The following is a 15,525-nucleotide window of genomic DNA, read 5'->3' on the forward strand; positions in this document are numbered from 1 at the left end:
ATCATAAAAAGGTGCTTGTCTAAAAATAAGAACTAGAAGAGCGTGGACCTCCACTGAAGCCTTGTTCATGAATCAGATCCAAATCCGCTCTAAAATAGGATGGATTTTTCTTTGGCTCATGCTACATCCTTAGAGTGAATAAAAACAATAAATCCTCTAGAAGGCTCCTATTGGTCTGAAACAGACATGATCATGTATTACCCAAATGTTCTCTTCTTTAAATAGCTCAGCAGTGCATGTGTGCGAGGTTGTGTGCGGTTTATATAAGACCGATAAATACAAACCTCAGTGTAATTCCACATGAGAGTCTCTGTTGAAATATGGCCACAGGGGTAATATAAGGCATAAATAGAAACAAAAAAAAAAACATGATTTCCAAATGTTTGTAGACTCAAAATAACCATCATCGACTCTTGTGTCACTCCGCTCTGTGCTATATTTAACAGTACACTCATCACTATTTCTGTTATTTTTTATCTCCTCTGTGTAAAAGCTCAGAGTGGCTGTTCACAGGCAAACACATGGTTGCATGCAGCACAGTTTCAAACACACCACTGTTATTATTATCCCAAAAACAGGCCAGTGATTTTTTAAAAGAGCAAGTGTAGTCCAACAGTTTGACACTCAAGTTTTATTTATAAAATCAAATGGTGTAGATCTGGCTCAGTGGATTTCAAAATGCAGTGTGTAGGAATAGATACAAAATAGTACAACCATAGTCAACCATCACTGACATTTCTATACATAAAGATTAAGATAACAACATTCTCTATAATTCAGCAGGTATCTCTGAGGAGAAAGATACAAAAAGAAACCTTCCTTAGACAACACTACCTGATAAAGGGATGTGGAGCGTTCTGCTCCCAAAGGACTGTGCCCAAAGAAGCGACCCCATGAGACATACACGTACAGCAGACGACACCCTATCCCAGTCTCTCCAGACATCTTTACACCGCCACAACTTGAAAGTCAAAAGGCACCACACAATACAAGTCACAAGGAGATTTTGCCACACATTTGTAATGCTGTAACTGACAAACTTTAAGGCGGATGTCATGTGCAAAAAAATATTTTGAATGTGTGCCACATATGTATGTATATATGTATATATATATATATATATATATATATATATATATATATATATATATATATATATATGGCCCAGTGTCCTCTCCACTGAAGTGTGCTTTGATTCTCTCCTGTACAGCTGACCTCTTCAAAAAATATCTGAAATGTGAAAGATTAAAACAATGATTGCATTATCACTATGTTGCTTGGTATCACAGGCATTTTCCAGGCTTCCAGGTGTGGCAAGTGAGGGGGGGGGGGGCTGGAGGAGGCCTCTCTGTGGATTTAGTTCCTGTAGCTTTTGCGTCCCTCTCCCTCCTTGAGGAAGGTCCATATGAGGGTGTTTACAATATCAGGCTGGTCTTGCTGCAGCCAGTGACTGGCTCCAGAGATGATGTTGAGACGGAAATGATTGCGGATGTAGAGGCGGCAAGCCTCTGCCATTTCCTGCTCCAAGAAGGCGTCTCGCTCCCCCCACAGCAGCAGCACTGGAGACCTGACGTGGTTCGGGCTCAGGGGAAGAGAGCTAAGGAGAGAAAGGGACAAAACAGAGTCAGTTTCTGGTGTGAGATGTTTCTTAAAGACAACGTAATTCTAATGTTGATATTTTAGGTATTTTAAACAGAAAATAAATCACACAGGGTGAACTACGTATAAGCACTGGTTTATAGAATAGAATATAATATCAGCTTTAGTCAGCATTGAGCTCCAAGTAATTGTGACTAGAAATCAAAAAACAAGTTATGACTGATGTGTCGAGTCAACAGACTGATTCTGTTCAGAGCTGCCAATCATCGTGGATGTTATGACCCTTTCTTGTTTCTGGTACTTGCAAGATTCCTAGCGATGATATTTTTTTCCAATTGTTAACTTACTTTTGTGACTTATTTTGAATCAGTAACTTTCTACTAGCTTGTGTCAACATCATCGTTACATCGTAAGCTTTTTTTTTTAGCTTCTCGGTGGATTTGAGGCATCAAATGTAGAAAGGCATCCTGGCTATAATTTCCTACGTTCAGTGAAGGAAGCAGGCAGATATCACAAGATATCAGAGGAACTTTTTAATCACAAATTGGGATGTGCATCAAAAAAGGTAGATGGAAACAACCCTCTGCATCATCATGATCATAGAAATCTAATGCAGCATATGAATTAATAACTTCTGAACAGCCGACTTAATCTGTGTTTCATATTACACATTTCAGTTCGCTCTACATCTCTGTAAGAATGTGGAGGAAAATGCTTCAGCCCTTCTGGCCAGGACGAGTAAGAGGGACGGATGGATGTTTCTGTGTATTTATGTCCCTCGTGCCTATATACAGTATGCTCTTGTGGAGAAGCTAATTGAGCATGGGTCAGTGATGTTTGTTTGACGTAAGCATATAAAAGCTATTCTCAGATAACTCCCTGCTTGAGAAGGGAGCAGATGGCGTGCTCAGCCATGCATTCACAGTTCACATGTTAAAAATGCATGCACTGATACTTTCTTTGATCTGATCTGTGACGATCACTCTTGGCCAGCGAGTCACGTCTAACGTGCGAGAATGACCCTGAGTATATGAATATTTCCTCTTCCTTTGACCTGAGTAAAGGGTCAGGTTTAAATCTTCACTTCACAGCTCTGACAGCAGATGGCGCTACTAAATTAGCATTCAACAACATCACGTATTTCTTAAGAATAAAATGATAAAACGTTTTGAAAAGTACAAACTCACTGCTCAGCAAGTGATTCTTTCATCAGATTGTACAAGAGCTTATTAAGATGACCAAACACACACTTACTAAAAAGCATCTCAGAGTACCGCAGTCAAACTGAAATGGTCTCCTATGGCAACAGCAAGCCTGTTTCAGAAGCTTCAGTAAAATGCATGTCTTATGATGTACTTTTTAAAGGTGAGCTACTCCAGGGTTGTTTTTTAAGAGAATACTAAGCTAGTAAAATACAACTTTAAAAAAATATAATAGCATAACATCCCGAGGGATTTCACTTTTCGCACCAGAAGATTTTTTCAAAAAATAGTCAATACTTTGACTTTATTGAGAGTATTTCATAATGCTGCATTCATACTTTCACTAAAGTAAAGGATTAGAACAGTCCTGTGCTGCTTTAAATTTCTATACTAACGAAACACTGACTCAGTCCTTCTTCTGTGAAACTATTCCCCACCTGAAGACATTCCTGTAATAGTTGAGGGCTCCAGTCAGAGCTCCCGGCTGTGAGAGAGCGTACAGATAGGCCTCTAAGTCCTCTGCAGTGAGCCATCGACCTTTCCTTCCAATCCCCGTGTTTCGGCTGGTGAACAAGGCCTTCAGAGCCTGCAGCAAAGACAGCAGCAAACACTGGGGTGAGTTTATGTTACTGGTGCAATTTGAACTGGAACACATTTATATAAAAAAAAAGGACGTCAGTGTCACTGAAATATGAGTCAGAAAATGTTCCTTCGTGTTTAAATCATCTCTGATGACCTTCGGTCACAGCTCTGGCACCCGGACTTACTGCTGGCTTGACAACATTACATGCTGTGCTTTAACTTTCTAAAACGCCAACACAGGGGTAGAGGAACGTTATGAAATCTTGCATTCAATTGGCAAATATGATCAAATGTGAACACTTCAACATAAGATGACATTTAAAAATGCCTGGCAACGCTTAAAGAAGCCCTTTCAAATCGCCTTGAGACAAGGAAAGAAATGGTTCAACACTTTTGAGGATGACTATGAGCAGACAGTTTGTTCGTCTTAAGCTTCACATAAAAAAGAGAACAGTTTTGTGGGGAGGTTGCTTTGAGCAAACACATAGGCCATTACATGTTTGTTTTTTTACCATTTGGCCTTGCTCCCAGTCAATATGCTAAGCTGCTGCTGGCTGTCACTTCCTTTTACTGACAAATGTTAGAGTGGTAACTTTTTTCATGTTAATGGAGAAGGAATAAAACAGCTTCTTTAAAAAAAAAAAAAAAAAACAGTGAAAAGGCACCGCAGGGTTTTTAAAATCATTATATACGTAAGTGCTCTTCGGACCTGCTCTGCTTTTCCCTCTTGTGAAACACTCATTACATGTGTAAAATATGACCTCAGTCAAAAATGTAAAATGCAAATATTCTCCAAAAATACACCAAGACACACTTTAAGGTCTGTGCAGAATTATACAGCCCTTTGTCATACTCAACCAAATGAATGTAAAACAACCAATGTGTTGCCAACAACATAGGTTTCATCATGTGAAGCTGAATAAACGATCAATTCAACCTTCATTCTGTATGAACGTGATAAATCTCTTCTTCTGAACATTGAGGTCCATCCCTTCCTTTTCCTTCTTTCCTTTCTACCTTGAGTCCCTCTCCTTCTCGGCCATCCTTTTTTCCTCCTGCCGTTGATGATGCATCACTTCCTCATTTTTTACCAATAGGCTCGTAGATTGATAGGTACCCATCCTCCCACTCCATTCATTATTGTAACATATTACAGGGGTGTAAGCTCCTGTCGACAATGACCTTGGGGTAAAGCTTTGTTAGACACAAGATGCAGAGTATTTTAAATGGTAATTTCTATGTTAAATAAACGCTTTATGATCTTACCCAAACCTTACAGGTTGCCTTGGAGCCTTTTTAAGGGAGATTTGCATTTTACATTGAGATTTTGAGTTACAATATTTATGATATAACTCATTTAAAAGGGCTCATTTTAACCCTGAACAACAATAAAGTTGAGATGGAAAATTCAACATTCTGCCTAGTTTCATTCAATGTTTCTGTTGCACTCTTAGTGTGTAGAGAATAAGTGCATCCTTTTGTTTACTACGTCTAACCTTTATCTGACCTTTCCAACAGCAGGTTGCTTTAAGTGGCAATGATGCAAACACTAAAAATAGCCTCTCACTTTAATAACATGCGACATAGTCCCGATGCACATGCATATAAACACCGAGCATGCACACACACAACACACACAAAGACGCAAACACACACAACCTTGACCTTGAAACCGCTTAAGCCCACACACAACAGACCACCTTGAAATCATTGATGGAGAGCATGAGCTCCGGGAAGCGGGGCAGCTGGAAGAAAAAGAAATGGCTGGATTTCAGCAGCTGGCTGGGGTGACGCAGAGCGTAATCTGAAGGAGAGGAGAGGAGAGGAGAGGAGAGAGAGAAGTTCAATATTAATCTTAACGCCAACTCTGCACACGCTGTGAGGTCGTGTATGTGGTAACTGTCAATGACTTTGCCTCTCGGTTTGCAGCAGCTAAACCAGCTGTTCCAGCTCCACATTAGCCTCCTGTAATTAGCTTCTTATCTTCTTTCCCTCAAGGCAGAAGAGGAACTGCCAGATGGATGCATACATTGAATTGAAGTAACAATACTTCCTAATTAATGATAATAATTACGGTAATAATCTAAGAGCCAAACCAGAGGCTCTCTAATTAGCATGAACAATCATGGTTTCCTTTCATGACAAACAAAATGTGATTTGAGAGTGCCTGTGTTTGCTCATAGAGAAATCTTACCTGCGAACACAGAAGGGTGGGCACAGTTGAGAACAATGAGCTTCGTCACCATCTCTGGGTAATGAATGGCAAACAGCCACGCTACGGTTCCTCCCCAGTCGTGGCCAACGAGGCAACATCTGTTGTATCCTTTGACGAAAAGCAAAACCACAAGAGACTCTGCATTATTGTTGTAGTAGAAGAAGACAGCTGTCTGTTAATGTTAACACAACAGCACGTCCATTCTGATGTTTGTGTTTGTTTATTAAAGCATGTCAGTGCCCTAAAAATCAATACTGTTCTCACGTCTTTATTGCTGGCTTACTCCCTCAGAGGACATTTACACCCATCAAATGGATGTATTTCATGACATACAGCCAAATGCAAATCAAGGTCAGAGCATCTGCCTCAAGAATTCTGAACACGTTACTGCCAATAACTATAATCTAATCCCCTTTCCTTTGGAAGCACCATTAACAGCCACTGGTATGAATCATACAAGCAAGCCCCGTTCCAAACGTTGATATTACACATGCTTCTTAAAGGGCCAGATATTTAGCTAAGGCTCTTACTGCTCCAAGTGTTTGATATGAGCATACATTTACCTTCTCATTTGTTAAAAAAAACATCCTGTAAACACTGCTAGAATCAATCCTAAAGGAGCTCAATTACACTTTAACTTCCGTCCATATATAGCATAGTTATCCTCTTTTAACTGGATTGTTGAAAAACCTCAGCTTGTTGAGAATGATGCTGCAAAAATCAACACTTTAAAAAAAGAACATAAACAATATTTCCCCACAGATTAAGACACTGCCATATCATTGATAAAATAGTTTTGAAGTGTTTGAAGTGTCTGAAACTCCTGGGACATAGGTTAACTCCTTAAGGATGTGGAGACCACATCTGGACAAGAGATTGGATCTGTAACCTGTGTTGTCCTTTGAGTTTATGACATGCATATATCTAAGACAGAAACCCCCACAGTTGTATAGAGAGGGGTGGTCCTGTAAAACAGATGTCCATATGTTGTTCTCATGTGAGGTGTGTCCATAAGTACCAGAGTTTCTGTATGTTCGCGAGGGATCATTATTGGCTTCATGACTCTCCTGGGCATACGTGTTCAGTGATGCTGCAACTTGTTCATAAATAATTTAAAAGCAAGTTTAAAAGCAAGTCAGGTTTCAATGGCGAATTTCTTCATCAAACATATCAACAACTGAGGAAACCACATCAGTTTTTTACTTTTTTAAATGTAATAGTTGAACCAGATCACTAATGTCCTCGAAACCTTTTCTTGTAATTTCTTTATACGTCCCATAAAAGTACATGTAAAGGTACTGGAGTGGAAAGTTCTCTCTGTATTTTCAAAGGTCACGTTTGATGCAAAATACACTTTATCTTGCTTTTTTAACACTAATATTTGTCCCTAGTCTGTCTATAAACCCCCAATTATGAGAAAAGTCCATCCTCTCCGTCTTTTGCCTGCTCCACTATTCAGAAAATGTGTGCTCAAACAGGCTGTTTGGAGATTTTTCCTTTATGACATCACAAGGTGGGTGACACTCCAACAGCTCGGTGTTTGTTCTGCCCTCTGAGTCTGCCTTCTCACCGTAAACAACAGGGTATGGTGCAAGAAATCCCAAGCCACATTCCCTTCTATAGAGGGGCGTGGTCAGACACAGCTCATTTACATTTAAAGGTACAGACACAGAAACAGCCTGTTCTGAGCAGGGCTGAGATAGAGGGGTTTATAGTCATTATCAAATACAGGATCAGAGTACATTTATAACTAAAAACTTCACAGATATGTGTTGTAAAGCTTTAAGACTTATTTTAACTGGTTGAAAAGGAGGATGGTATGTGACCTTTAAGAGAATACTAAGACACATCTTTAAAGTATGGTTTTACATATGGAGTGATGTTGGAACACGAGTCAGAGTTTGTATCATTATTATTTTTTACATATTTAATTCTCTGGTGTTTATTTTATTTTTCTCATAAAATGTTTTGATTGTTTGATTTATTTTTTTCATGACCATTATTTGTAAAATTCTATACTCATTTTCCATCTGAATCATTTTTTCTTGCTAAATGAAGCTCTGCATGTCTGTATGAAAGGCTCTGCAAAAATAGAGCTTCATCTAGTTGAATTGATCTGATAGTTCTTACTGAAATAAGAAAATGGGATGTGCAATGTCCGGTTAACAACTGTGAGAAGACCACGAGGGCTCCAACAGTTGTGTAGTACAATTTTAAATCAGAGCCCATTATTTAAAGTATGATAAACGCTGGCCTCCCACTTTCACTAAAATAACTTTGATGCATTATTGAGTGCTAAGCTCCCGAAAGCCTGTTAAGAAATTAACAGTGACAGCTAGAACAATGGAAAAAGCTACAAAGCATTAACTATAGAGCTCTCTCATAAGCACCATTGAGACAATGTGAATTTTTCATGTTGAATGGGTTCAAAAACTGCTCATGAATACTTACTATTATGTGTCTAACCATTATTTTACCATTAAAGTGGACCATTATGATGCCTTCGGTCTCCACTGGGTTCAAATGGATCAACTTTGGCTGCACAACTCATTTTTGACATAAAATCAAACCCTCTGATTAACCCAATTATAATGTGAAAAGTACTGATACAAAAGAAATTTCCTGTTGAGCATCTTCAGCTCATAGCTGTGGTAATTAAACTCAGAAATCAAGTTAATGTCTGAATCAGAGCTTTGTTGTTTTAATCCAGCCTGACTGTTCTCATCGTTGCTCTTTTCCAGGTGTTAGAAACATTCAGCACCAACCAGCAGACAGGTAAAGTAAAGCAGCTAGCAATATAAAGTCACAAGAATTAAAAGAGAAGAATTCATCTTTTACATTCAGATCATTTCGTTGAATGTTACTCACATTAATGCTTCTGTTGCTACATCTTTAATAAGGCAACAGAGAGTGACATAATGATGCTCGTATGTGTACCAGCCGTGCAGCAGGTCGGCGTACTGCCTTAAAAATCAAGATCAAATGAGTGATTTTTGTCTGAATTTGTTTATTGTTATCCTCATTTGTGCAGAGTTAAATATTCTTTCTGGTGTAATAATAACAAGTTTATCGTCTTTCCCATCTTTGCTGTGCAGGAGTTTTATTTGAAAACAATGAAAGGCCCGTCTTGTATTAACGCCTGTTCACAATGAAGGAAGGGTCATTTTAGAGAACAGTATATAAAAGCCTGGGCTTTTAATCAACGTTTTATGGTATTCATAACAACTGTAAGCACTGAGTTATGTGCAGCAGTAATAATATCACTATTTTCCAGATTTACCTCCCCCAAAAATGGAGTTACCATGGGGATTGTTTGAAACCTGTGTGATTGTTTGACCATTAACATTTCCTACTGCATTTTAGTATGCTCCTTTTTTTGATAGCTGGCAACAATAAACTTGTTTAATCTTATTTTAATCATGTTGATAAGAAGGATGGACAAACTTTAAAACAAGCAAGCAAGTTATAATGGACCTCAATCATCTATTAGCAAATTATGCAACTAAGTAGGCTAAGGACAGTGTGTATGTGTAGCAAAGTCAGGACATGACCATCTAAATTATTTCAGCAATCTTGTAATTAGTGCTGAAACAGTAGCTGTAACACACTTGAATATGAGGTGACAAGTGTGAAGGAGAGGACAAAGATAGAGCTACCAGACTCTAACTACTGTACATGAACTCATTAGACAATCTTCAGTGACATTTCAATGCTCAGACTGCTTATCGTGTAAAGTCTGTGAGTTTAAAGGAAAGTGATTTGTTGGCCAGTAAAAGAGCAAAAAAAATATCTTTCTGGCCAAGTGATCATTAGTGGATGCTGGTGTGAGCAGACTGCCTCAGGCTAGCTTCCTGCTAGTGTTAGCATGCAGTCAGCCGGCTGAAGGCTCTATATCTACACAATGTCCCATGTTTGGTAAGAATGACTCACAGGAAGTTTGTCATGCCAGGCTGCAGGCCTGAGGGCTGTCCACAGCTTAAGACTGATAAACAACTTCATTTTTCACTCAACACACTTCTGAGGTTTTTTTCTTGATTACAGACAGAAACACTTTTCCAGTGTTTGCTCACCTAAGTACTCCACGATGTCCTTGACGTCGGTGACCAGGTGATCGAAGCGATAACTTTCAGGTGAGAGCGGCAAGTCTGACTCCCCATAGCCCCGCATGTCGATGGCCACCACACGGAATTCACTCTTAAACTCTCGCAGCTGGTATCTCCAGGAGAACCTGAGGCACACAAACAGATACAAACATGAAAAAATATTTCCTTTTTTATTTATTTAACTTAAAGAGACAGTCTTCAAATATTTTGTTCCATATGAAAAACAGAATTCAAATCAATGCAGCAAAAGTCTAGATACTCTAAGTACAAAACCTCGGGTCCAGCCACCCAAAACACTGGTTCCCTTAACCCCCATGATGCAATCTGATTGGGTGTCCTCTGTCATTCCCACGTGGAGCCACTCAAATTCCAATCCCTTGTATGCAACAAAGACTTTCAGCTAAACACTTTCAGTCTGCAAGCTCAGACTCAAGACAAACTGGGGCATCTTTTAAGGATTTATGTAATCTCTTGTTAGAGTCACAAATTATGCAAGTGTTTGACAGGCTGAGCAGAATTCCCTCGTAAAATTATGTCCAGCACTAGTGGAGTGTTTTTTTAAGTGCCTCTATAAACTCATACCATACACATTCAGACAAATATTACAAACTTCTTTTCAAAGCTAAAACTTTACTTTCTTAAAAAGGTGAAGGTCACCTCAGTATACCAGAAGCTGTTTTAGATTCTAACCGCCCCCTGATAGTGTGGGCTCGGCTGACTTCCTAATTGAAGATCTTTTCTTCTGTAGAGGCTCCTCATCAGGACTGAAATCCCCCTCCTCCTCAGCCGTACAGGGGGGGGAAGAAAGATGCAGAGCCCTGACTGTGATTTCTGATGAGTCAGTATAAGATCCCTGCACTCAACCGCGATCTTAGAATATAGATGAGGTTTAAAGCAAAGTAAGCCTCTCGGACCCCTCCACCCTCCCTCTGATGCACAGATACACTTCTCATTTCAAAGAGGGAATTAGCACATATTAAGTAAGTGTGAAGAGTTCTTTCCACCCATGTCACTCTCATCACTGTTCGTCATTCCTGTGAAGAATACACAGCAAGTGAAGCAGAAAGAGCTCGCCTCTACAGTTAATTAATCTTAGTTCTGTCTGCAGCTTAGATGGTATGTCAGAGATATGGACAGGCTTACAGCTCTTGACAACCTCTGGCCCCAATCCAGGAGCAATACTCTACCCCATTTATCATGTCATATCAGAGGAAGGAGATCTTGAATGCTCGGGACCATTTTCTCCTGATATTAATTCATATCCCCCTGGCTGGAGTGGGTTATTATTTCTCTATTTTTTTGCAGCCCTCAAGGCGGACAGGGATTAAACCTGAAACCTCAGAGCCAAGGAATTCTCTTTGTCATGGGAATTTTAAGAGAAGTGACCGACGTAACAAATACCAGGCAGCTGAACAAACAGAGTTTTACAGTTGACTTGTCTGCTTGTTCTGAGTGCAGTGGAGCTCACTAATGCGGTTACCGCAACTGCCCCCCCACCCTGATTTCCCTGTGACCTACCAGAACTCAGGGAATCCGTGTAAGAACAGCATGAGTGGCTTTCCTCTCTCTCCAGCAGCAACATAGTGAAACCTGAGGCCAGACTCCTGGGAGGAAGAAGAGACAATGGCATTTAAAAAAAAAAAAAAAAAAAAAAAAAAAGACTTTAGCTGACAGTCTCAGCCTTTGGCATTTTGAAGACAGATTAGAACAAATCAGCATTTTTGAATGTCCATTACTTAATGTAGCAGTAATCAGGAAAACAATACTGGTGGAGATTATGACTCAAAAGATAATGAGAATACAATTATCTGGCAAAGTCACTGTCTTGTGAGTCTGTTGCTGCTTCATTAAGCTTTCCAAGAAAATCTGATTTTTTTTAACCAACTTAAAAAAAAGAGTCTGTCTATCCACACGCATCAGATAAGAATCAGACATAGAATTAAACAGAACTGATTTGCTACAGCCTTTTTCTACAGGCAATTGTTGATCCTGCATGGAAACACGGTGTAGGTTTTTCTTACTCATGCACAGCTCTAAGCTTCTTGTTCAATACATGATTTTTTTTTTTTCTGCTACTTTGGTCTTCTGTCATCAAACTTCAGAGGGGAATATTGTCCTCTAACTGCAATAGATTTACCAAATGGCAGTTGTAAGTAGTTAACTCAAATATCAAGATTTAGATACGAAAAAAGCACAATAATACTTTAAAATGTCCAACAGAGTAACAGAAATAATGAACCTGTACTGGACCAGCAACATATGAATATAATTAACTGTACAGTTCAAATTAATAACCAATATAGTCTAATTTTATAACAATGTCAGGGGTCTCCCTGCAGACTGTGAACACTTTCGGTACTTTATGTACGGTTGGTTACTTGACGTGTCCCCCCCCCCCCCCCCCTTATTGTAAACGCAGGACTTCTTAAATAAGGTTTTTATAATGTAGAATTTGTACTTTCACTTTTCAAATTCATATAGCCAATCCCTGCACAGACAATATAGGCTTCGACATGTTTTAGTGACAGGCATGCCTTGGTATTTAATTACATAATGTTGAGCACAGGTTGTTTAGTTAGGAGGCTGGCAGCCCGCCGCATGTAGAGGCGGAGGAGCTGTTCTTTCAGCACCACCTGAGCGCAGCGCCAGCAAACCGCGATGCCACCGAGAAACGTCTCAAAAATCAACAGACGCCTCATGATATGACCACACATCAGGCCTGTTTGTCTTTTCACGACGCGACACTGCAAAACAAGGTGTTGTAGCATTTTACATCTGAGCATCGTAGCTCGCGAGAGGGGCTCATACACACACACACACACACACACACACACACACACACACACAATGGACTCCCCCCCCCCCTCACAGTCAACAGACACCTTTCATGTCCAAGTGCACGAGTGTCTTACCTTGATCCTAACATAACAGTGGGTTCCCAAGGACGTGTCATTCAGACAAGCCGGGGGAGTTTCACGAGTCACCCATTGGAAGGTTGTTGTCGGCCTCAGGACGATGTTCCACCAAAGTTTCAGGAGGGCTACGACGGTGCACAGACCACAATAACCGTATATAAGCGACCAATACCCCAAAACTCTGATTTTAAGCGCAAGTCTGATCAGAAATAACAGCAAGTTGTGGAGCACTCTCGCCATCTTTACATTGCCGCAGAAAAAAATCAATCCAGACCAAGTTACCTATTGATTTCTCTCTGTTAATCTGTCGCTTGTGTTCAAATACTGCTCTGACAATGCCGCTGTGGCGTTAGCAGCGCATACGCACGACTGTCTGAAGGGAGGATCCCGAGAAACGTTTGAATGGGACGGTGGCTGGAGCATCACGTCAGATTTCACGCTTGCGTGTGACAGCACTGGTTGTTTAGCAGGAGTCGGTGTTGTTGACTATACAAGGCAAGTCCGAAATCCAGCAATAAGCCTGTCAATGCAGTCAGTGATTTACAGTGATTTGAGCACAGCTAAGAGGCGCTGTTAGGCAGAGAAAACCCTGAAAATCACTGCAAAGCTCCGGGGCTGCACGCCGCTCATGAAAACAACACTGGTTAAAAAAAAGACAGCATGTTCTTCTTCACAGTCAATCAATGGAATACTTATTCTCATGTTCATTGTTTTACAACCAGTTTTAGAATAATATGTGGCTTCTACGCGACTCAATCATATGTGACTGGTGTTTTCCAGACAGCGCATTAATATTGTAATGTATTTCAATGTAATGTGGTCACAGGTGTGCTTTTATTCAGCCCTTTAAACCAAACTATTGCTTTGTTAGAAAGCACAAGTCGAGACAAGATAACACATAAGCTTATAAACCAGTTAACCAATTCAAGATTAGCCTAATCCATCACGTGAGTGGAAATATAACAGATTAGGCTACACATCTTTTACCGCTGCACTATTTTATGTCTGTGTGTTTTAGAGTATATTTTATTTCATTTATGAAGGCATTTATTTTCACATGTTGCATGAACAGTGTTATCTAAAAATGAAGAACTTGACATTTAATAAAAACCTATATGTGCTCTTTAGAGTTGAGCCCATATTATTACACAATGGGGCAAAACAACTGAATTCATAAATAAGTAATATTGTAACTTAAATAATTAAAAAGCACAGTAAAACGATAAAACACAAGGGCTGACCTGCCTTAAAAACTGCCTCAGTGCTGAAAACAAATAATTTTTATGATATGACAGAATGATCTTCTACTTTCTACATTAAAATTGTAAGGGATCCAAGTCTCGTGGCCTCTGAAGATATCATGTTAAAGTTAATTTGGCTAACTTCATCCAGAAGGCTGCAGACAAACAACCTTACAAATGAGGTTTGTTATTATTTAAGATGCAGAATTTTAGAGAGAGTACAAATGTCTAAGAATATTAAGGTGTGATTAAACTATTAGTAGGCCTGATAGTAACTATTGGTAGCAGTTAAACAATGTAGCTAAGACAGAGCTTTTCCAGCAACGTTTTCTATGTCCTCTGTGAGGATCCAAGAGGCCTTCCAAAACAATAACACAAAAACCCTCCACTTTGTTGTCGACCCCCCCCCCCCCCCCCCCACTCCTTCCAGTAGGATTTTGGGCGTACAACATCCAAAAGAAAATGCATAAGAGCGATCAATCCAGATGCCCATACCTGAGATGGATCAGAGACTCTGTTCAAGCCTCCTCTGCATGTTTGAGCTTCTTTAAGCATTTCAAAATGTTGATTCCATCCACCCTATGGAGATAACAAAATCTGCCTACTTGTTCAACAATCTCATTCTCTCTGTCACCACCGAGGGCTCATGACCATGTATGAGGGGCTGGATTGTGGATTACTCATAAATCAAAAGCTTTGGCATGCGGCTTAATGTTCTCTCCACCACAATGTTCTGCTAAAAGCCGACCATTTCTGCTGACACCGATCTAATCCACCTATGATTGTATTCTAAAGCAAACCAAGCTCGCATTGTGGTAGGGGTTGCACAGACTAGTCCACTAGTCAACTTTACAGCTGTGTGATGATCCTTCATGCCTGATGTCAACTAGTCGTAATACCAGGATAAAAAAAATCAGGATAAAACTCTGCCTATAGTGAGTCGGCAAAAACTCTATTGTTACCTGAATTATTTTTTTTCCTAAGTTTTAATTTTTCTATGCACTAACCTAAATGGATGTGGTAGCACACATGTTATTGTTGCATACTCTACTGCAGCTGTTGCATCCTACTGTTTCTTATGTATTAACTGTCAGGTTTCAACAGCATGTGAGTTTTGCAAGTACATATTTTTGCTGGTTGCAAAACATTCCCTTCTGGTGGTTTTATTGATAACGTCATCAGCGGCTATTAGACATCGACTCCACTATTATCACGACTGTCAACTTACAACAATCTGAAGTCATGCAACCCCTAATGTGTGGAAGGTCGTAGCTTGATGAAGCCAAAGCATCCCATGGCTGTGCCTTGACAACCTTTGCATGAAAATAAATGTTTTAGATTCTTACAAGAGATAACCCTTGTCAAGCCTGACGATCACAGAAACCATGTTTGACTCTGCTCACAATATGGACACAGCTTTAGCTTTCACTCAGATTAAAAAAGCACCTGATGGCTCATAGAACCGACATTTTACTCCATACTCATACTATATCCCCCTAGACTCCCTGGAGTGAAATGGTTGTAATCCTTCTCCAAATCCACAAAAGACATTTAGACTGGCTTGACAATCACTCATGACCCGTCAACTAAGCCTGTAAGGACAAAGGCCTGTTGCATCACTTTCACAGCAGCAGAATCCTTCCTTTGTTCCCTTTTTAAAAAATGGGT

General features: G+C 39.8%; 1 protein-coding gene across 1 annotated transcript; it reads right to left on the reverse strand.

Annotated features, from left to right (window-relative positions):
- Positions 1-616: 616 nt before the first annotated feature.
- Positions 617-13,105, reverse strand: ephx4 (epoxide hydrolase 4). The gene is made up of 7 exons (XM_020633135.3): positions 12,614-13,105; positions 11,220-11,305; positions 9,669-9,826; positions 5,578-5,706; positions 5,084-5,187; positions 3,239-3,387; positions 617-1,597 (listed from the first exon to the last, which is right to left on the reverse strand). The coding sequence occupies exons 1-7, from the start codon at positions 12,854-12,856 to the stop codon at positions 1,357-1,359; spliced, it is 1,110 nt and encodes a 369-aa protein (XP_020488791.1). The 5' UTR covers positions 12,857-13,105; the 3' UTR covers positions 617-1,356.
- Positions 13,106-15,525: the final 2,420 nt, after the last annotated feature.

Source organism: Labrus bergylta, chromosome 6 (assembly GCF_963930695.1).
Source record: "Labrus bergylta chromosome 6, fLabBer1.1, whole genome shotgun sequence".
Taxonomy (NCBI): Eukaryota; Metazoa; Chordata; class Actinopteri; order Labriformes; family Labridae; genus Labrus; species Labrus bergylta.